This window comes from Cebidichthys violaceus, unplaced genomic scaffold, assembly GCF_023349555.1.
Source record: "Cebidichthys violaceus isolate CVI_PGR_0920_01 unplaced genomic scaffold, fCebVio1.0.p SCAF_3, whole genome shotgun sequence".
In the NCBI taxonomy this organism is placed as follows: Eukaryota; Metazoa; Chordata; class Actinopteri; order Perciformes; family Stichaeidae; genus Cebidichthys; species Cebidichthys violaceus.
Window position 1 is genome coordinate 7,279,218 of NW_027176483.1, and position 23,112 is coordinate 7,302,329.

Below are 23,112 nucleotides of genomic sequence, written 5' to 3' on the forward strand. Positions count from 1 at the left end.
CAAACACCTGTCTCTGTTAACACTCAGGGAGCCTTTCTATTACTGAGAAGCAAAGTGTTGCATGTCAGACGTACCACAGTGAGTTAAAGGCTTATACCTCTGCTCTTCTTTCCTTATCCTTAAATCTCCTATTTACATTAGAATTCATATCTCCATCCCTTTATCATGCTAAGCTCAAATTCACACTCCAATGTCACCTTCTATTTCTATCTCCATGGCTAATGTGCCCATTTGTTCTTAAAAGTCTTCACCCTGGCTGATCACCCCTGATTGCCTTCTTATTTGAGCAGCCTGCCCTGTTTCTCTCCATCCCTTCCTTTCTCTTTTCCTCCTTCCCTCCCTCTACTCCATGGATCATAACCCTGCTTTAGATAGCTTTCATTTCTCCAGCTTTTCAAAGCTCAAGTCTTAAGCATATGAACTTCTGAAGTGGCTTGAGCTGGCCCCGTATATCTTTTATTCCACTTTGAATGCTAATGCCTAGATTTGAAGTAACTTTGCTCAAAGCAGCTTGCACTCTCTTTGCCACTCTGCTGCTGAATTTGGGACGGTAGCCTATTTGATCCCACCGGAAGAGAGAAGTCTACAGGCCTCTGCCTCAACCCGCCTGCAAGTCTGACTTTGCTGAGGGAACTAATACATATACTATACGTGGTTTATGTATAGTTTTTCATCCTTAGCAGTTTCTTCTGAGTTGGTTTCTGCATTATCTTCTGAGTTATACAGTTTGGGCTGCACCACACCGCAATTTCAAGTTTCATTTTTATGTCAACAGCCCTACACATTCCAGTTTCATGACTTTTGTTATCTGCACAGCTCTTTTGAAGTTGCAGGTTTGAGTTCGGAAAGAGGAAGAGGAACTGACTACGGTGAATTAGAGTGGAGTGAATAATCAGGCCCATTTCTGTTTACTCCTTTCTCTCATCTCTCCTCTGTCTACCTTCGTCTTCTGCTGCCCATAGCATGTTCATTTCTCATTTGTAATTCAGATTTCCTGGCGTAGTTCAGCAAGAGAAAGAGCATTGCCTTATTGGATGTCAAAGGACTTAGCCTACAACAAGATCAGCCACCCGCTCACGTCTACCCTTTCCCCACTTTTCTTTTATTAATGATGTTTAATCACCCCATTTCTCTCCCCAACCCTCAAATCACCTGCAATTTATGACCTTTAACTTTCTCATTATATACATATTATATTATAGAATATCTCTTCATCTCTTTATCTTTGTCCTTCTATCCTCCCATCTGTCCTTCACCAATTAGACATAAATTGTAATTACCATAATTTTTGGTTTTATATTTTATTGCTCGGCTTTTGCTCAATTTTGTTTTATCTATCTAACCTTTATTTATCCAGGAGAGTCCCATTAAGATTAAAATCTCTTTTTTGAGGTCGTTCTGGCCAAGACAGCAGCAGAAAAGTTTCACATTATAAAAGTACAAATAACCGACAGACAACAAACAGCAAATATCATCGAACAATGCATTAGCACTGTAGTTCAGTAACAGGATAGTCAAAGTTCAAATAGTCCTTAATCCTGACTATAAAATAATCTAGTTTAAAGTGTCTTTGCTGTCCTTGCTATCTCTCCCACCTGTTCTACCTCTCATACCTGCACTTTGTCTCTGGAGATTACATTTTTTACATTACCTCACTGTTAGTTTCTCTGTTTGCTCCCATTCACAACTTGTCACCTCCAAGGCCCTGTAAGGTCTAAATCTCTGTGTTCCAGCTTGTCTGCTGTGAGTAGTTGTGTGTTAGTGTGATACTGCAGGGCCTTGGCATTGAACAACTAAGTGACTGTTGCAGGCTACAGCTATTTCATTTGCAGAGGGAGAAGACTGGGGCAGTGTGTCAGTGGTGGTGAGAGGATGAGCTCTCGGGCAAGGAGACAGAGGAGAAGAGCCATGTCGCTCTCTCTCTGTCACTCTTCCAGGCCTGACTGAGGGCTCTGTGTGCCGTCTTTTCTAAGTGGCATTAGGCCATGAAGTTGAGCACTCTCTTCCTTCCATGTGCTACAGTCATCGGTCGTGTCTCCAATGACCTGCTGAGGGACATACTTGAAATGAAGAGTCCTCAGAGACACGCCACAGAGATTTTTTTTTTTTCTAATGAAGACTAAGTATGTCTTAAAGCTGAAATGTTGTTGTTTTCCCCCTGAAACAGTTAGCGAAAAGACCCCAGCAGCAGTTGGTGTACTTCTCCACTTTCAGCATTAAAGTCACTCTTGATCTACAAGGAGGAGTTCTTGAGTGAGGTGGAGGCTTCTTTCCTGTAAACAAGCAATTATACACACTCAGCATGCAGAGAGGGACTACACTGTCTGTCAATAGCTACTTAAGGCTGTCACAGAAAGTGGATGTAAGAAGTGTCGGCCATAAAGCGTAAATCTCCAGCAGAGAGAGAGAGAGAGAGAGAGAGAGAGAGAGAGAGAGAGAGAGAGAGAGAGAGAGAGAGAGAGAGAGAGAGAGAGAGGAGTAAAAAGATGAGTTTAGCATAAGCTGAAATTAAGCTGGCAATATAGGACATCCAAATATCTCTGGCTCTGGGTGCATCATTAGGCAGAAAGAGAGCCAGCAAGTGCAGCAATGCCACTGTCGAGAAGAAGCAGCATATCGACCATAATGTGTCATCCATATTCTGACAATCTGTGCGTATGATGGACAGTAATGGGAGGTGAGAAGGGTGTTCGGTATGTATATATGGTATATGGTATATCGGTGCACATGCGTGCTTCAACATATACGTCTATCCACATATGAATATCTTCCTGCAAGTGCAGTATTTCAACATGCTTTTTTTCTTAAAGGGGGAAGAGGGGTGTATATGTATTCCCTGCTGATGCTACTCACCTCCTTGCTCACAGAGCTGTTGGGCCAGAGCATCCTTGAAAATGATCTGTCCCCGGTGTGTTGCTGTGGCTCTGAGAGAAGCAAGAGAGAGAAAGAGAAGGAGAAAAAGAGCATTAACACAAACAGCACTTATGGGAAAGTTAACTAGTCTGTTCTAAATATATGAAGATCAATCTAGCGCAGATGGCATAATTTCCCTCGAAACCAAAATGTGTTAAGGCATCCTCCATAAAAGAGGACATTTTCTGAGGTTCATTATGATGTGACTTGGAGGTAAAAAACAACAAGAAAAAACAAGCCTATCTGTCAATGCTGATGAGACAAGGGACCGGCAAACCTTTTGATATGAAGTGCCATTTTTAAAGTTTCTCTTTAATCAGTGCGCCATATCAACATGAAGATTAAAATGAAGATTAACTATGATACCACGCCAAGCAGCCCTCTCCAACAGATCTGTAATTTTATTCCATCCATATAGGTATACGTGCACAGCAACATTATTTAAAAGCATTCTCCTTTGATTTATTATTATACAAGCATTGACATTTCCTTAACAACAACATTTTGTGTGCTCATATGGTATCAAATAGAGTGTGGGTTATCCAATATCTTCCAATATCATCAGTTCCCTGCACTGCCATACTGCACTCTTGCATGCCAGTGTAAATCTAACGGTATGTTGCGTGCTGAATGCATGGAATGCAATACGAATTTCCTTCCGGTGGCCATGAAATGAATTATTTATTTGAAAATGGAGAGATCTTTAACAATCTAAGAGGGTGAAATAGCAGGTTCAGTGGTGTCTTTTACGCAGACACTGAGACATGCTCTGCTGTACTGTGACCATGTAGAGAGAGATCTACTCTCATTTGCAACAGCCGATTCTAGTAAAGATGGAAACTAACAAAGCAGCTCTCAAGTCAGAACTGTCATTCCTTACTATGAGAATGATAAACAACCACAATACTACTACTAATAATAATAATTAAAAAAATAATGATAACAAAAGAAATATAGTAATAATAAGTTGTTATAATGTCAAAAACAGTGGATAATAGTAATAGTTTGAAGTGTGAACAACATGAAAATAACATCCCATAACTCGGACACAGGGGGGAGATTGAGGTGGAAAGAGTATGGAATGAGCTGCAATTTTCAGAGAGTCCTTGAAATGAGTTATTGGAAAAAAAATAATAAAGTTTTACAGCCCAGAGCCCTTGTAGCTCCTTCTAGTCAGTGACAGCAGCAGAAAGGGTTGTGTAGAAGCCCCATGGAGGAAAGTTCTGTGCAAGGGGAGACAACACTACGTTTTAAGATGACTAGTAAAATCAGTTTTACACAGTCCGACAGTATAACCTGCATTTTCCCCACATAATACACAGAGGGAAACAATTGGAGTGGGTTTGAGGTCAAAAACATAAAGCAGACATGACGTGTTTCCTCACCTACTGCTTGCAGTTTTGTCCATAAAGGAGAGGAGAGCAGAGTCTTGTCTCATCTGTCTGGCTCCCTGACAAATTTCTAATGTTGTAATTTGGCTTTGCTATTAATTATGAACATCATCTGTGGCCTGTAAATCTGAGCAGGCTCACGCTAAAACACACACTGACACAGAACTATCAGTGCCACCCACATACAGTGAAAAAGTCCCTTCAAGGAGCACTTGTGGAAATAAAAGGCCTCTTTTCATGGTTTCTGCCATGTAAGGACACACTTGTGAGACTCACACTGTTGTCTCAGTGTTCAGGATATTCCCAGGATCCAGAGGCATTACACAACATTTCCTTTTATCTAAGTCAAACCAATAAAATGGAGCTCTGAATAACCTCATTGTGATTTCAAATTCACTGTACGTCAAACTCTATGGAAGCAATCCAGACAGTTGTATGAGTGCTGTGCCACACCCAGTCAATCTATTTCACGTTACAACACGGACCTAGAAGATGATGAGAACATTAAAAATGAGCTAAACTTTATACGCAATGTAGTGTGTGCCCGAGTCACTGAGTCCCACATCCATTCTGCAGACTTTCTCCTCCTGCTGCTTCAGTCCTCTTTCCTTCTCTACAGTCTCATGTGGCTTTTGCCTCGCGCCTCCCAACTCCACCCCACCCCGGCCCACCATGCAGACTCAGGCCTTTTATGGGTGCCAAGGCATTTACACGTTCATCCCATCCCATGAATAATGAATAGGCCCCTCATCAATTAGTAAAGAGCTCTTGTGCCTTTGTAGCGCTGGGGAGAAAACATACTTAATTACGCTCATATTTCAGAATTGGGTGAAAACTAATTTGAGTTTGGTATTTATGAATAAAAGATGGCGCGTAACGAACAGCGGGTGGGGATGTAGGAACAAGGCTTTTAAATATTTACCAAACACAGTCTCAGCTCAAGTTCACTAAACAGATTCTGTTAAGTGCCAGGGGACAGGGGGCTCTCTCAAAGAGCACATTTGACCGAACATACATGTTTTTCACACACTAAATACACACACACACACATCTGTGACAGTAAACTTTAACAAATGAAGCAGATACGCCAGTAAAAGTCCTGCATTCCATTGCATAAGTATTATCAACAAAATGTACTTATTACGCAGAATGGCTCGTCAAAATGATTTTATTAAATATTTGATTTTGGGATTTTCTCATCACTGATGCATAAAAACATTTTAATGTTGTAGCTGGTCGTGGTGGAGCTAGCTTGAACTATTTGATAGACTGTTGTGTATATAATCTGTAACAATGTATCAAATTTGATAAATAATACATTTTGTTGGTAAAATCTTAATCCGAAAAGCAACTGTCCGATAAATGTAGTGGAATAAAAAGAATACTCAAGTAAAGTAAAGGTACCTCAAAATTGTACATAAGTAGAATACTTCAGCGAATTAACTTAGTTACTATAATACCACTACAAGGTAAAAGCTGTGTTGTAATTTTGAGAGTGGTCTTTTTAAAATGCAATTATGCAGAAGTGCCTTTGAAAATACCAGAAGCACTTGTCTGTTTATAATTATGTTGTTTTCTTTCCCTCCAATAAATACAAAGGCATCTTCTACACAATGACAGAAGAGATATTTTGAGTGGGAACGAATGTTTTTCCTTTGAAAGTGTGTGTTTGTGTTTGAGTGGTTTGACTGCGTGTGACTTAATAACGTGTATGTCGTTAAAACAGTAGCCAGGAGAGGGCATTTAGTCTGAGCCGGAGAGTGTGTGATCATCGTAGCGCGACGCCAGCGTCTGTCCTGCCATCACACTCCAGTGGCTCCTCAGCGTGTGTCTCTCATTACCGCCTCCACTCTGGGAGCCGCACACGCACACACATGCACAAACACACCTACACACACACACACCTACACACACACACACACACACACACACACACACACACACACACACACACACACACACACACACACACACACAACCTCACGCACACATATGACGAACAGCACTGATACACACAAAACATTTATTAAACATCTAAATGTTAATTTGACTTTCTTTGGGGGGAAAAAGCAATTAAGGCCCTTAACGTGTTGGTGTTTTTTTTTTTTTTCTCCTCTCTCCAACACTCTGAATCAAACGAGGGATCATTCATCTTGTGAAAATAAGTGTCATCCTCTACCCTCTCATTAGTCTAGAGGAGCAAATCTGAGAGATGGGAAAGAGGGAGGGATTGAGGAAGATGAAGAAAAAGAGGCGGATTGAGTGAGAGATATGGATAAATTGAGGGGGAAGGGAGAGGAGGGGGGTGGGGATTTGGTCAGTGGAGATAGAGACAGGGGTTAGATGGCCTTGTCTTTCAAAGTCCACAATCTGCTGTCAAATAGCGAGGCATACGAGATCCAGTCCACACGGACACACACACACACACACACACACACACACACACACACACACACACACACACACACACACACACACTCCAAGCCACATATGAGCTTTAACATGTATGCAGATGGACAGGCTGTCACTCAAAGAGCTCCCAAAAGGCCCTGGAGTGGGTAATTACCAAGCATGTCTTCCATGTTAGATTACATGTTGCTGTCGGCCATAAGTATCCCTCAGGAGCAAGCTTGACAGTTTCCTGCTAACCACACACACACGCACACACGCACGCACGCACGCACGCACGCACGCACACACGCACACACACACACACACACACACACACACACACACACACACACACACACACACAGCGGGGATGGTTGATTTACCCTAGAGCTGTATACATGCAGATAAATATAGAGACTGCTATCTTAAAGACACAAATATGCACTGAATACTGACCACACAGATAAACCTTTTTTAACTGACTTTATGTAAAGGGAGGTGAAAAATGTAATTTTCTCCCTCCACACAAACTACTTCATGTGAGGTTCTGAAAACACACACGTTGCCTCGCTCTTTTTCCCTCGTTAGACGACTCTCTCCCATCCCGTTCTCCTCAAATCCCAATTAAAAGCCAATTTTCTCTCCCAGCTCACTAGGCTTGTTGGTAATCATGATTAATATGAGGAGCTTCAATGGGGTGCAGTTCCAGTAGCCAGCACTGATTTGGTGCATTTGGACCTAGCCCTTAAAATAATACACCCTAATTGGTTGATTTATCTTCCACGTTGAGGACCAGCTGTGGTTATGGCACAGCAATCAAGGACAACAGGTAAAAGAATGGAGCGGCAGGAAGATGGAGAAAAGAAGACAGGACAATGAGAGTCAGAGGGAAGAATTCACTGCTTAAGAAAATCACTGAGGAGCTTCGATGAAATGTAAAGTAGTTTCTTGATTTCGACCCAGCCTTGATATTTTCACACCAATCAGGGCCTGAAGAGGCGCGGCTGGCTTCTTGGAATCACATTACTCTGTCCCCCATCCCCCTCCCTCTGACCCTAAATTAATTAATTGAAAAAGGCTCTTGGAGAACATGCAAATTTAATGAAGCTCCACAGAGGAGGGATTTGGGAGTTGTTTGGCAAATTACCTGCTTGTTAGCACAGGGTCATAGAGAGTTATTAGAGAGCTCCAAATACAGCCCGAAGAAGCGCAGTTACTGCTCAGTATACAGCCAAGAGAAGAGCAATTGGCCTTGACTACTGTTAGTTAGTAATAATTAGGGGGATTAGGAAAACAACAGCAGTTAGGAGTAAATATGTGAGGAAGAAAAAAAAAGAGCTGGTTCTAAAAGAAGCTGTTGTTAATTTAGCCCTCAACAAGGACTTCAAAAATTGATATCTGAGAAAATCAGCCTCTTAAAAACCTTTGTCTCCCTTGCTCACTTTCTCAGCGAGGGTCAGACTAGGACAAGAGGGGGAGAAAGAGAATAATCTACCATATTGACACAGAGTCAACAACAGAGAGATGAATCCCTATAACAAGTCATGTCTGTAATTTATCAGTCACATTGAAGCACAATTGCAAGGACAGACGGCGCAGAATGTGAACAAATACTTTCTCAAAAAATACATCTGGAGAAGACCCCCTCTCCCCTGAGCATGGTTCATTTTGCTGCATTCATAATCAAGCGCCTTCTTTTTCAATCTCCACGCTCCATTTCATCTTAAATTGATAAGGAGGTCAACGTCCCAGCAGGTGGGGTGGTGACCTCCTGATGAGAGTCTGTGATGGTGGTGCAGCGCAGATGTGATGGAGACAATTTGAGGCAGTATTGATCAGAGCACTGATGTGTAATATGGATATATATGTGTGTGTACATGTGTGTGCATGTGTGTCTCTGTGTACATAGGTGTATGTATTTCATAACAGGGGTCGTGGACCGTCCCTGGGGAAATAAGACAATATCATGGATGCGGAGACCTTTAGGGTGAACAGCAACAGGAGTCTGTGATCTGTTGAGCAGCGCATGGGGTTGCCTCTAAAAGTTTGATTTACTGTTAAATTCTGAAAAAAATGAAACATTTTAAAAGTTTAGGAGAAGTTAAAAAAGCGGGGAATATGAGAGATATAAGAGTTGCTGTCTTGTATATATATAACGTGTGATATATGAAAATTGGAATTATATGGGTGGGCTGTGTCATATTTGCAGCTCTGGTCGGTTTGTGGGCTGGATTTATGTGCTCTGTCATGCTTCACATTTCTACCTCATATTTTTGTACCTACAATGCCAAAATGCGATCACCTTGAACCAATCATTCATGTTCCCTGGTTCCTCAATGTCTCCAGTGAATCTGTCCCACAGCCACAGGCTACTGTGGAGCTTTAATGATGAGGGGAGCTCATTAACCAGTGATCTTATGTTAAAACGGAACAGAAGATTGACTTGAAAAATAGGAAATCAATGGAGAAGACTAATACTCAGAGAATTGAGGCGCTGGGTGAGATAGGTCATCTGTCAGCCTGATGTCTGAACTCTGACCTTTCACCTCTGATTAATATAAAAAGCTGTCCGTCAGAATCACCAAACTGCATGAGCATAAGGACACATTATTGTCATGAAATGCAAAGGTCAAAGGTCCAATTGTAATTGATCACTTTATTTATGATTGAATTGTCATGTTTCCAAAAAAGGACACATGCACCTGAAGCTATTGTAAGAGTATAAATATGAACTGGCCTCTCATGGCCCTGAATGATCTCTAGTTGGTGGGCTCTGACTTCTTAGCAGCATGGATGACAGCTGCCTGCTACGAGTTGTTAACGCACATGGAGTCAAGTTGGCTAAGAGCGATGCGCTCTGAACAAAAGCAGCCAAACCGGGTTGTGTTAACATGCAGCCACGTACTATGCAATACTGTAGTGTGCATCTCACAAACGCCATGATCACACAGACCTGCCTACTTTGAACAGATGGCAGTATCAACAACACAACAACAGTCGGCATAATTACAGCACAGGAACCATTCCTTTTAGATTATAGCTAACAAGACAAGAGAGTGTTTGAGTGCCCACGTCCCCTTCCTCACTCTATTTGGATTTGTCCTCCTAAGTGCTTCTACAAGTGGCTTCAAACTGTCTCAGAGTCCACAAAGGAAACACAGGTAGCAGAGATGTAGAAATAAAAAAATAAAAATAGTAATAGCAGCAGTAAATAAGTATTTGCAAACAAATGCACATATACACAAATGCACATAAACACACAAAGGCATGGCATGCAATAACTTAAAGGAAGAGTGTGCCATTAGATCCGCAGACATACGTCTCCTCTGGGGAACATTTTGGGAAGGAGAATCACATTAATTAAAGCAAACTCCAACCAGGCAACTTTCTTAGTCCCACACGGGGACAGTACAAAACACTAGAGCTGAAAAACACATCTCACACACACACACACACACACACACACACACACACACACACACACACACACACACACACACACACACACACGTGTGTATGCAAATACACCCAGATACACCCAGGTAGCACCCATCCACAAGCAAGACTTTTGCACAGTGCTAAGAGTTGTTGAATATGTTCCTCTGAAGGTAGCTGTTGTAACAGATAAAATGCCATGGACGCATGCGCCCGCTCACACACTACGCTGACTGCCTTGGGGCTGTAAGTGAAGCAGAATAAAGGCAAAGAAAGGACGAGACACACCAGTGCATCCGTGCATTCGCCAGAGGAAGCTATTAACCATTCTCACCTCTACTAAGTGCAGCAAAGCATTCAGTAGATTGTGTAGTGGCGTGGACTGTCTGTCTGAGCAAGAAGAATAAAAAGTGGGGCACAGCTGTGTTTTATGCAATCATTAAAGCCTGAGTTATTTTTTTTATGTTTTGTATGTAATAAAAGGTTTGATCTTGGCCCACAGCTTCACTGTGATAGCTGCAGGTTTAACTTCTGAGAGTGTATCAAATTAGGGCTGCAACTAATGATCACTTTTATTACAGATTAATCTATTGGCTATTTTTCTTTAATTAATCATTTAATTCATTGTTAAGTTTGTAAAATGTCAGAAAATATAAATAAAATTGCTCATTACAATCCCCGATCTAAAGGCAACATGTTAGTTGCCAACTAACATCTTCAATTAACAGTGATATGAAACAGAGAAACTGCTTGTTCCTGTATTTAAGAAGATGGAACCAGCAGAAGTTTGTTGGCATTTTGCTCGATAAACAACAGGAATGATACAATCAATTTCTAAATTGTTGCTGAATAATTTTCTGTTGATCGCTTGGTTTGAGTTTGAATTGTTTTGTTGGTGTTTACTTATGGATGTACATGTGTGTGTGTGTGTGTGTGTGTGTGTGTGTGTCCTCCCTGTTCCTTCACTTCCTCTCCTCTCCTCCTCTCTTCCAAGGCCTCCCCTTCTCTTTAGGTGGCAATTTACAGCCGCCCAGAAAATGAGTTCTTCTGGGTGCCAACGTCACTGCACTCCATCACACTCCCGCCAGTGATCTGTTACCAGGAACACTCCCACAATATCGCCCATAAAACTGCTCACAGGCCCTATATTAATGCAGTGGCAGACCAGCTCCAGCCCTGTGAAGGACATAGGATGTCTGTGCCTTTAATTTTAACACTCATGGACACTGGAAAATGGTCCGTGTATCAATCAGGGCAGGGATACTATGGGCAAGGACAGGACATTGCATTATTTACATGTTGTATGGTCAAGACGAATGTCCTTTCACCTACACCCATATTTTTAAGTGATTGGACGATTTGCTATAAAACTGCACTTCTTAGGTGAGCTAATTTATAATGAAATAATAATCATAATAAAAATATGACAGGGAACAAAATTGACAGTTGTCTGATCACATGTCGACCTCAAGAGGAATAGTACTGACATATCAGCGCTGGAAAAAAATAATATAGCACCCAACGTGGCCCTGGCTTTGGTCACAAGGGCCTCTCCTGTTGAATTCCTCCCAGTGTCAGGTCACTGAACCCTACTGGTGGAGACGGGAGCTGTGAACTGGAACAGGGTGCAGTAAGTGTGTTTGGGTGTGTTTGAAAGGAGCAGTCTCCCGCCAGCTGGAGTGTGACTGGCTGACTTTGATAAGGTCAGCCGCAGGGGCCCCTATTGTCATACAGTTGTGGCCCCCTGCCAGCCACACTGTCATCAGCACTGGCACACTGCTGCTCCATGGTTTACACTCGCACGCAAACACACAGCACACGCATGGACGGCACACAAATACTGAGGAAACACACAATCCTCGTAAGCTGACACACGCTCAACAGCAAATGTGTTTGCTGGCAGACAAAAAAGCCAGTAAATCTGTTTGGCTCTGTGGATATTGTGTAAATGGCAGCTCCACTTCAACAAATTCCCCAGCTGAATCCCTTTCTGTCAGTCTGTCCATAAAAGTCTTTGTCTGATAGTCTATCGTGTCCCTCCAGAAATTCATTGAGGAATTTTTATGAGTACTGCCAAAATGTTTAATTTAGTCGTGTTTTTTTATGAAACATTGATGTGCAATTTGCAACGTCTTTCAAATCTTGAAAGAGGATGACTGGTAATTCAAAAAAAATAAAAAATAAGGGATTAGTTTGCAGTTTGATTTGACTATCCAAGCATTACAATTATATGATGACAACAATGATTCATTTTCAGATTTCATTTTAAAAACACACCTGGCTGTGAGAATTACCCTCGTCAAATATACAAATACTACAATGTATGTGGGGGTATGTGGTGCTGTGACTTTGCATGGGCAGAGTTACTGGAGTCCTCCCTCTTCCTCTACACTTTTCCAGCAACAGCTGCTAATTGCATTTTGACTAATTATCAGCTTGAGGCTGTAAATCACCAGCAAAGAGAACTAGAGGGAAAGACAGTTAGAGGATGTTTCTAACAGATAGAGATGGAGAAAATGATGAACAGCATGGAAAAAACAGAAGAAGGGGGAATGAAAATGAAAAAAGGGAAAGACCAAGGCTGTTCTCAAATGTGTGAAGCTCGATCTTTTCCAACTTGGGCCCATCAAACAACATGTAAGCTTCAGGGAAACACAGCAAGTCAAGCCCCACGTATGGGTTTCTCCTTGTGGCAAACAAATATTCTCCCAAACTGTAGGGGGCAGTGTATCAAAAACTCATGTCTACAGGATGGTTTCCACCCACCTGTGGATAGAAAATGACACTTGCAGATGCGTCAAGCATAAATCAGGCATACCGTGTGCACAAATGAAAAGACAGATAGAAAGAAAGCTTAATAACCTCTGCAGTATCCTTGAGCCACCGGTGTCTGCCCAAAAGTTTGTTGAAGTTGGCTAAAAATCCAAATCAAACCCTAAAAGAAGGCATTGCTCCTAACTAATGCGTATGTGTAATGCCACAGAAGAAGAGCATCATGTGAACCAGAGTTGTTCTATAAAGTGAATGTGTGTGTGTCTGTATCACACCCATCCTCAGGGAATGGGTGGATCTGTTCAACCACTCACACATTTTCCAATGAGATGAGGAACCAAGCCCATTGAATGAGAGGATGGGGATATTTCCCTTAATTGTCAGCAGGGTAAACACACACACATTCACACCTACCATTGCACAGGCCATGTCAAGCAAGGTACAGTACTACCACACACATACACACTATCTCTGTCCCCAGTTTAACCTCTTTCCAGTCGTTACGCATGCTTTGTCTGAGAGGATGGCCTTTTCACATCACTTTCCGTGACTCAGAGAGAAAACAACGCCCATGATGTCAGCTGATAAATCTCACTCAGGCTTACTGGGTCAATATGCAGCCACACAACATTAACGGATATTTATATAACAGTTAACGACTTCCATGCCTGAGTTAGACACCGGACAGCTGTTAAGGTCCGAGCCTGCATCTCAACTACTCATCATATACACTCCCACATGACTTACAGAAAGTTGACACAGCCAGTGCCAGGTGGCGGGGCGATCCAGACAAAGCTGAAGCTGGTGGAGGGCTGGTGGCTGACATGGGAAGCGACCACACTGCAAACAAACTGGGTTCCACCAAACTGGCGCTCTGGCATCACACCTGGAGGAGGGAGGAGAAGAAGAAGGGACAGAGAAAGTTAATTTAAATTGTGTTTGTGAAGGGGGTAAATGTAATAAAGACTAAAAAATGTTTTGATTATTATCACATTTATTATTCGAGACATTTTACATCATTTTAGTTTTTCTTGAAGTAGCAGCTCGTTTCCATTTGTTTTATTGTGTGTTATAGGTTAGAGTCATTAATCATAGTGCATGTCATGTCAGCTTTTTATCTATCTGCTTTAAATGTTACATTATCATTATTTGGTAAGCCCCTTTAAGAGATTGTGTTTTTATAGCCTGCCAGTGGTGTGTGTTAAACAGCCTTCCGAACAACATTGCCTTCATGAAATGCATTGTCAGAAAGCCACACCCAACGACAAACAATTAATAAAACATGGATGTGGTGTAAAGTATTACATTTAATTCATGGTGTCTTCTTTTTGGTTGCCAACTCTCATCGGTTTCCAATCAGCAGATTTAAAAAATGTACCCACACTCCACTACATTACTGCACACTCAGCAATACTTTCACAAAATGAAAACACAATAATGATGTTCACTGTGATGGATTACCAAAAGTGTCTCAAGTAAGTCTGTTCGGGTTGGTGAGGAAATGAAAATCATATACAAATAAAAAATGTTATTCAGTGAAAGGTGATTTGCAGCAAAGTACAATCTATCAGCTTGTATGGAATTAAAATAGTGCAATAATATTTGTTAAGACACAGAGCACGAAAAGGGAAATACATCATAAAGTATCAAATCAGCATAAGTCTGAAACTAATGCATAAAGTGACGAGCCAATGGTTTGTACCAGATACAGTAGGAGAGAGCCACAAGGACCTGCATGATATAAGAGTATTGATATCTATACCAATGTCTTGATGTCTTCCTCCCTTCTTTTGTTTTTTTTCCCTCATTTCTTCCCTCACTCGTTTGATCTCGTGTCATTCTATTGTTTCCCTCCACCGGCATCATAGTTGTCTTTTTCTCCTTCATTGCTTCCTGCCTCACGCTCACTTCTCATCCATTTCTTCTTCTTCTTTTTCCCTCTCTCCTGCTCTCCTTTCATTAGTTATTTTCTCTTGACCCTCTCCTCCTTCTCTCCCTCCCCGTGAGCTTACACTACCTAGCGGTGCTCTTATTGATGACGGTCTGTGTCCGGCTACGATTGCACCGACGGAATGACATCATGTCACATAATCTTTTCTTCATATCACAGAGGGCAAGGGCAGGACACCGCCAGACTCATTAATCACTGCGCAGACACACAGAACAGTTAAATAATTCACTGTAGCTGAACAGCAGTGTTGGCAAAGAGGCGTCCAAACTGAGCCGGAACAATCACAAATGCAAACACAGCTTAACTATGAATTTGCACAAACACGTGTGCATCTCCCAGACAGCAATCTGAGCATTTGTAATCATTTTAAAACACTAAGTCAACATAGTGTGGTCCGGTGCTCACAGAGCAAACACATTCAGCCGGTTTAAAAATGTATGTGACGTCCCATCTGTGCATGAAGATGTGCTCTGAGCTGCAGCGCTCTGGTGGCTGGCCTCTGCTCTACATAACCTGCGAACACAATACTCTCCTCTCCTCTCCTTAATCATAACTCCGCTCACTGAAAACCTAATCAGCAATGATTAATAACATCGGCGCTTTAATATCCCTTGAATCAATGTGCAAATCAATATGTAAAGATTGTGTGTGCGTGCGTGTGGTTCAAAACTAATTATTTAAAGATAAATAATTCCGCCCATTTTCTGACAGTAATGAATTTGACCGCACAGATTGCATCCATAAATACACACAATGTCGACAGCACCATAAATGTTTCTGTTAAACTCTGCCAGCTGCTTGTGTGTATTGGTGTGTGTGTGCTCATTTGTACCGTTGCATGAAATTTATGTTGATGTGTGTACGTGTGTGCCACGGGACAAACAAACCAAGTTATCATTGCTGTCGGACAAAAAAACTACACGAAAAACAAGCTTGTTTTTAAATTGAGCACCATGCATTTATTTGTTTACCCTGTGGGCTTTGCAAAGGTTTTCTTGTTCTCATCATGGCGAGACACATGAAACTCTTTAACTAGAGTTCAAACTGAATAATCATCAAAGCTACATGATTTAAAAGGTTTCACGTGACAAAAAACGTATTGTATCATTATGTTTGAGTGCATGCAGCGCGTGGGCCCCGTGTGTCAGATTTACGAGGTGTCGAGCAGAGCAGCCTTTTACATTGCTAAGGAGCTGCTGGTGTGTAACAACAGACCGAGATGTAATCACCCACTAATAGTACTGCTGTTCTCCAATCACCTCTCGGCTACAACCTCTCCGCGTAATGACCGCGATTTACTCTTAAGCAAACACATACACACTCACACAGAAACACACATAACTGTCTCGGGTTATTGCAATGTTGTTTGCCTGGGAAAGATCTCCTCAGCACCCTATCTTTACCGCCGACAGACAGGAAAGCAGAAATTGCTTCTGTGCTGTTGGTACATAGGAGTCAGGCTAGCATGCATTGACATGCCCATACTTCGTTCTCTTTCTTTAAGCCCCTCTGACACAAAAAAGTGCCATTTCCAGAACAATTTCCTGGCTGTTATGAGCCACCCATTCACTGTCGCAACCAAGGATCTCGAGACAACAGATTTGGCACTAAATGTTCAATTTGGTGGTAGAAGAAGAGAAGGAAATGCACTGTGAATCCTTCTCACCAAATTGTCATGGTGCATTCTGAGAATCCCTGCAGATGTGCATAATACAAGCTTAGCTCCCGTGACGTTGGAAACACTATCTGGGAAGCTGCGAGGACAAACAGAAAGAGAGCGTGGTGATGGAGTTGAGCAGGAGAATGAGCAGAGGGGATAGCAGACATAGACAGTAAACGGGCTGAGGCCGGTTAAACTAATTTAAAAGGACTTCAGCGCTGTCTCTCACCAGTGAGTAAAAGAGAAAGGTGGGCAGGGCACCAGCAACACCTTAAGTGTTGGACAAGAGTGTTTTTTACATTTACAATGATGAAACACTCTTGTAATACAATCCTAATTAATTCACCACAAGCTACTGTAACTTGCATAGGAAATTGAACTAAAGTGAAACCAAACACAGAATTCAAGGTTTGAAACAAGGAAAATGTGCATAACACTGTGAGAAAATTAAGAAAAGAAAAGAAAACAGCAGCAGACAGGGGGAGAGGTAGAGAGAGGGAGGAACTGAGGATATGGCTAAAGAGAAGCAGAGAGCAGTTAGACTAGGGTGAAGATGAAAAGGCAGACTGATGCACTCCAGGACACAGCAGCGCTGGGAATCGACACCGCTCACAGAATTTCTATTCCCACTTGAAAAATACACTCAGGCGTAAAAATGCAAATAACGAAACTATTCCCTTTCATGTCCGGGTGTGGAGAGAGAGAGAGAAAAATATCACTATTATTCAACGAGATCCAAATCCCAAATGTTCCAGTGAAGCAACAAGCTGTAGTGAACCTGGGTAGAAAAAAAGAGACAACTCTAACATTCCTGGTTCTGTCCGGGGAGATGAGCAGAGAAATAAAAAGACATGCTCTTTCGTCATTGTGAAATTAAAATATATAACAAAGCCCTTCCTGTGTCCTTATTCACTGGGGTCAACTTTAAAAAAACTGTTCATTCATTTATTCTTCATTCTGTCGACCTCTGAGTTATGTTTTTCGCAACATCTCTGACTGATATCATCTTTGCTTTAAATCCTTGTTTTATTTTCTGTCAATATAGTTTGTGCCTTTTTCACCTCCTCTTTTACACTCTCGACCCCCCCAAAATGTTCTTACTCAAATTACAGTACTTGATGTAGTTCTGTGAAAACACACAGTAACTAGGTGACGTTTAACCTCTTTCCACAAAATGAAACGTTTCATTTTAGTGGGCACATTTTATGCTTCAACAACTGTGATGGTTTGTTCTCCACATTGGGACTCGTTAGCAAACAATCAGCCGCATGCAGAACTCACCTAATGAGCTGACAATGACAGAAGTTGTAGCTGCAGTACAAATGCCACCATGCCGCATGTTAGGTAAGAATCAGCAGAGGCCACTTCTGATTCAATAAGCTGCCACGGGGGGGGGGGATCTCGGAGGACTGTTGCAACCACACATCCACAGTCAAATGCACACATGCAAATACATGCAGGTCTTTCACATGCAGATTGGGCACTTATGAGCTGTCGGCAGTGATTAATGGCAATGGAAGATGACCTGCTAACTCCCACGGTGTGACTGGGCAGAACATGTTTCATAAATACAACCCCCCCCCCCCCCCACACACACACACACACACACACATGCACATGCACTCCACACACAAAACTCACTCAGATACACAGACACACAGGAAATGGGTGTGTCAGGATTTTAAGGGTCATCTGTTGGTTGTAGGGCTGTCACCCTGACATCAATCTCTGCTGGTAATTGTAGAGAATTTTTTAAGCGCCCCATAAAAAGGAAGTGGGAAGTTGTCGCCTCTCATGTATTCATATTCAGTCCACCCATGTGTCTAGTAACAAAAACATTTTTTCCCCTCCGTCTGGTTTTTTCTTCTTTTAAATATGTAAACACTTCAATTCACATCTGTCTGTGTCCTCTTTAACATCTCTCTGTTTGACCACAGCATTTTTTTTTTTATCTGTCTTTATATCTCACTTTGCAAAGCTAATGAGCTTTTCCACAGCCAAGCTCAAAACAAGTCAAATAGATGGAGTGAGAATTCTCCCCCGATGGAGCAGATGGGCAATCGGTGGCTCAGCCTGGCAGCGACTTCACACTGCAGGACCAGCAGGAGCTGGTCTAACTGGCATTAGAGCTGATAGTTAGGTTTGGTGGCAGAGTTGCGATGATCCAAGAGGCACCATTCAAATTGATATGCGCATTTACGAGAGTTCTACACACCATTTGACATCTGGTCTACTAAACAGCTACTGGATTTGGCACTAATTCCCCAATTGTCCTTCAGCAATGTCTGGCTTGAAGAGCCACAGAAAACTATTAGTTTGACTGATCTGTGTGTGTGTGTGTGTGTCTGTGATTCGACTGTATTCATTTCTGTTAAATGGTTTCTAAGATACATTCAGGACAAACATGTTTTTCATGCAAGAGTTGTGATTGACAGGTAGGCAATAGGATACTGCACTTCAGTCCTAAAGGTTAAAAGGAATCTGGATGCTTGTTGCTTTTTTTCTACCAAAAGTTCTAATAAACTGGTTCAATTGTTGTTAATGAATTCATGTTCAATAAATTCCACTTCATTGCTAAAGCACATAGTGCATAAACCAGCATAAATGCACTTTCATGACCCTGCACATCTGCACACAGATATACATAAGCAACCACAAACAGAATATTAAAATGCATGTGTAGGCATAGCAGTTTGCCCGGAGCGTTAATGAAATAAATCCATATGAAGTAGCTTAATGTGCTGTAAGCAAATGAGAATATATATATATATATATATATATATATATATATATATATATATATATATATATATATATTTATATAAAGTATATATTCATATACTTTTTGATTAAACACAGAAATGTGCGTCTCATTTCAAGAGCACAGATTAATGCTTATGATGCACATCTTTGCCTGTGGTGTGCATGTGTGTCTTAACTATGTGCAGACTCAGATAGACAGATAGCAGTGATCATTCTCCCACTTGCTCAGACTTCAATGTATACCACCCCAGATAATTTGGAAAGCAGGCACATTTTAGGCTCATATTTCATTTGGTAATTCTTAAAACCTGTCATAAACCTACTGGAGCATTAACATGTGTTATTAAAAGCCTGTGAATGTATGGGAATCTGTCAAAAGCCAGAATAATGCCTCTGTCAACATGTTTCAAGAAAAGGCCGCACAATGGCGACATAAATGATACATCACAACAGTACTGACAGCCTGAGTAGGGACCCCATACGCTTTGTGCTGCTGAATGATCCCATGCTACGTGTGTGTGCGTTTGTGTGCGCCTGTTGTGTTGCATTCACCGCCTCTTCTCAACACCATCCTCAGCTGGTCAGCTGGGCCACTGCAGGGTCTCACGGCGCATGACAACCTGACTCTGATCTGCTACTGGCTCAAACGAGCATCCATCTCAGCATCTGCCAATCACGCTACCATGGAGACGGGTTGGCAGCGTTGGGGTGATGGCAGGGGTTCGGCACAGCGTTGCCAGAAGGAAGCTGTGTGTTAATATGGGCGGTGAAAGATGCCTGTGGCCAGGGGGGAAATGGGGTAAGAGACTCTGTGGGAAAATGTGTGGGGGAGAGGTTTTGCCATATGAATGAAGGAGAGTTTAACCGGCAGTAAAGGACACCTGGAGCTCTGTTGAGCCGTGTGTGTGTGTGTGTAGGTGAGCATGCACAAGCGTGTATATGAGAGACTTACTGTGCATATGTATATGTTTACATTATTATGTTTTTCCATGTGCGCACAGTACGGTCGATTGAATGTGCTGTGAAAGAAGCCATTTGTGTGGAGATAAAACGTTGGAATACATGCCCTGGCTCTCAGCACCAGACCAATTTTTGACCATATGCATACATTTACAGAACAACTGCCCTTTCATTTAGGCTTCCATTGTATCTCACAGCATCCACCATCCATTATCCATAAACTCCTGAAGGCAAGGCCACACACACAAACACACCCACACAACACACAAAGCCAAGGCTTATTGTAAGAGCTGCCACTATGGCTGTAACCAGATGAAAGAGAAACCACACTGTACACAACAACATATGGTCATATGTGAACAATTATTAAATACCCTTCAAATGTAATAATCGCTTATTCTTCTGTTATGTGTCCTATACATTACTGCAACAATCAAAACCAATAATTATATAATACAAATAATAAAAGTATGAAGAAAATAAACATTTAGTTCATTGCTTGAGGCTGTGTACGGCTTCCTTTCAATGATCAAGAGCTACAAGCCACACAAGCGTAAATGATGAATGGAATACAGGAGCACTACTGGAGCATTATATACCCCCCTGAACTAATGTGTCATAATTGAAATGAATGTTGTTCTGAATCAAACAAGTGTTGTGTGTTTTGAAGCCCCACCCTGTATGATAGATGATGCTTCTATGTTTCTGCACAGCCCTGTAATCCATCTCAAAAGGACACTCACATACTCGCAAACACACATATAGTATACCCAAATAATATGCATGCTCACAATACATTGTGACAGTTAAAAGGAAAATGTCTTTGTTACGAATTGTGTCTGGATTTCATTGTTTTGGCCTTCATTAAATAATTGGTAAGAATATCACAACGATGCACTACTTGACTGACCTGGGGGTATGTTTAAAACATATTTGATCATCAGACTTTTGAAGTTTTTGGCTGGGGTGGATTTCTTTTCAATGATGGTGTCTCAGAAATCAACAATTAATTTGGTGAGCACAATATTATGATTATTCAGAGTACCGATGGCCGGTGTCAAGCTGAGAAACAGGGGCCTGTATAAAACTGTGTTCAGTCCCTGGCTCAAGATGTGTGTGTGTGTGTGTGTGTTATGTGAATCATCAGGGTGAAATGTTGCTGAAGGACCTAACTCGAGTGGGTGCTAGCGGTGTGAGGACTGTGGAGCAGCACCCAGTGGAGGACAGCCAGCTCCGTGCCCCTGGATACGCTTACCACACTGGGTGGCAAAGTCACCAAACTCCCCTTCCCCCACACCTCCAGTCCTCCAGCACTCATTTCTTCTTCATCCCCTCCATCCATCCATCCATCCATACGTCCATCCATCAGTGAAGCCCATGAGCGGCTGGCTCCTGTGGGTGTGTGTCATTGTAGCTTGGCAGGCACACACCACAGCTTTAACGGCAGTCGCCAGGGCTAATTTGATTTTTAATTCAACACGACTCCTCGGCTAATAGTTTGAGCTGCGGATTAATTAATCTGATTTGACTTGTGCTAATTTCTTGCACCCACGTCCCTGCTCCCCAACCGTCAATGCAGCAAACAAACAAACTGGTAAGACCGGGGTCTCGCAGGCTCAGTCCTGACACACATGTTGAGTGTGAGAGATAGAGACCTGGGGCGACAGGTGAGGAGCCAGTGGATAGCCAGGGGAAGCTAGGCATGGTGCATGCGTAGCAAGTGCATATGTGTGTGTGTGTGTGTGTGTGTGTGTGTGTGTGTAGTATGTGTGTGTACCTAGATGTGTTTATGGAGGAGGCTGGAGCTGAGCCTGGTCTGACAGAGGAGTGCTGGGAGGCAGTGAACTAATCACGGCAACAGCCTGGCTCTCGTAAGGAGGGCGAAACACTGAGAAGGTCACCAACTATTTTTGCTGCCAAAATATGGGTCAGATTGGATCTGGGTGAGTTGTTCACAGATAACTTGTATGTAATGTAAAAAATGGGCGAGGCAGTGGAGAATTCCTGTTGTTCTCTGAGGCTTTTAGAGGGTGAAGGGCCAGATCCAGGCAGGGCCCTACAGGGAGAAACCGGTGGAACCACTAAGCTTCCTCATCTCACAGAGTCAGAAAGAGCACTTCCACTTTTTCTAATACTCTCTGCAAGGGAACTTTAAAAATGAATAGACCTCAGAGTGCAGCCTGGATGGTATGCACTTTGTGAAGAAGGCTTTGTAAAATCACTTTCTTGCAGTTTGCACACGAAACCCACAGATGCCCACACACTTGCAAGGTGCATGTGGAGGTATAGAGTATAAGGAGTTCTATATCACAACATTTCAAAGTCAGCTTGCCTCTTTGTTGAAATGATGCAAACCCACTAGTGTTCACAGAAATGTGTCAAACTGAGCAGTCTTCTAGTCAAAGCTCCCTCTGTCTTTATTCTATCTTTATTTCTCTCTCCGCTCTCATTCTCTCTGGCATGTAACCAACCTCTCTGTATGGCAGAAAATAACATTGCTCTGCTCAAGAGAGGCCACACATGGGAGGAACAGCCTACGCCTGCTGCTCTCTCCTGCATGATAAAAAAATAATATAACATTTAAAAAAAAAACTGGCCAACATCTCACACAACACTTTGAAATCTCTATCAGTCAGTCCAGCTCCTGCCTTCCACTTTTTCTACTCTCTTGGTCACCCTGGACCTTTTTTACCATACATTTGGATGCAGCAAATACAGCGAAGAAAGGAAAAAGCACTCAAATGTGCTTCCACAAAAAGCAAATATAAACACACACACACACCTTCACTCACCGACACAGATAGATGCACATATGCATGAGCACAGACACACACACTGAATACCACATACAAATGTAAGCACACCTAGTGAAGCTG

The 23,112-nt window shown here is 42.2% G+C and overlaps 1 protein-coding gene across 2 annotated transcripts in view; it reads right to left on the reverse strand.

Moving 5' to 3' along the window:
- The window catches only part of LOC137880930 (reelin-like), a 90,140-nt gene that overhangs the window by 41,716 nt on the left and 25,312 nt on the right, over nt 1-23,112 (reverse strand). For both annotated transcript variants that reach the window (XM_068722527.1, XM_068722526.1), the window contains exons 3-4: nt 13,650-13,788; nt 2,854-2,924 (exon numbers count right to left, since the gene is read on the reverse strand). In XM_068722527.1, coding sequence (XP_068578628.1) covers nt 2,854-2,924; nt 13,650-13,788 — 210 coding nt within the window. The remainder of the gene's footprint in view (nt 1-2,853; nt 2,925-13,649; nt 13,789-23,112) is intronic.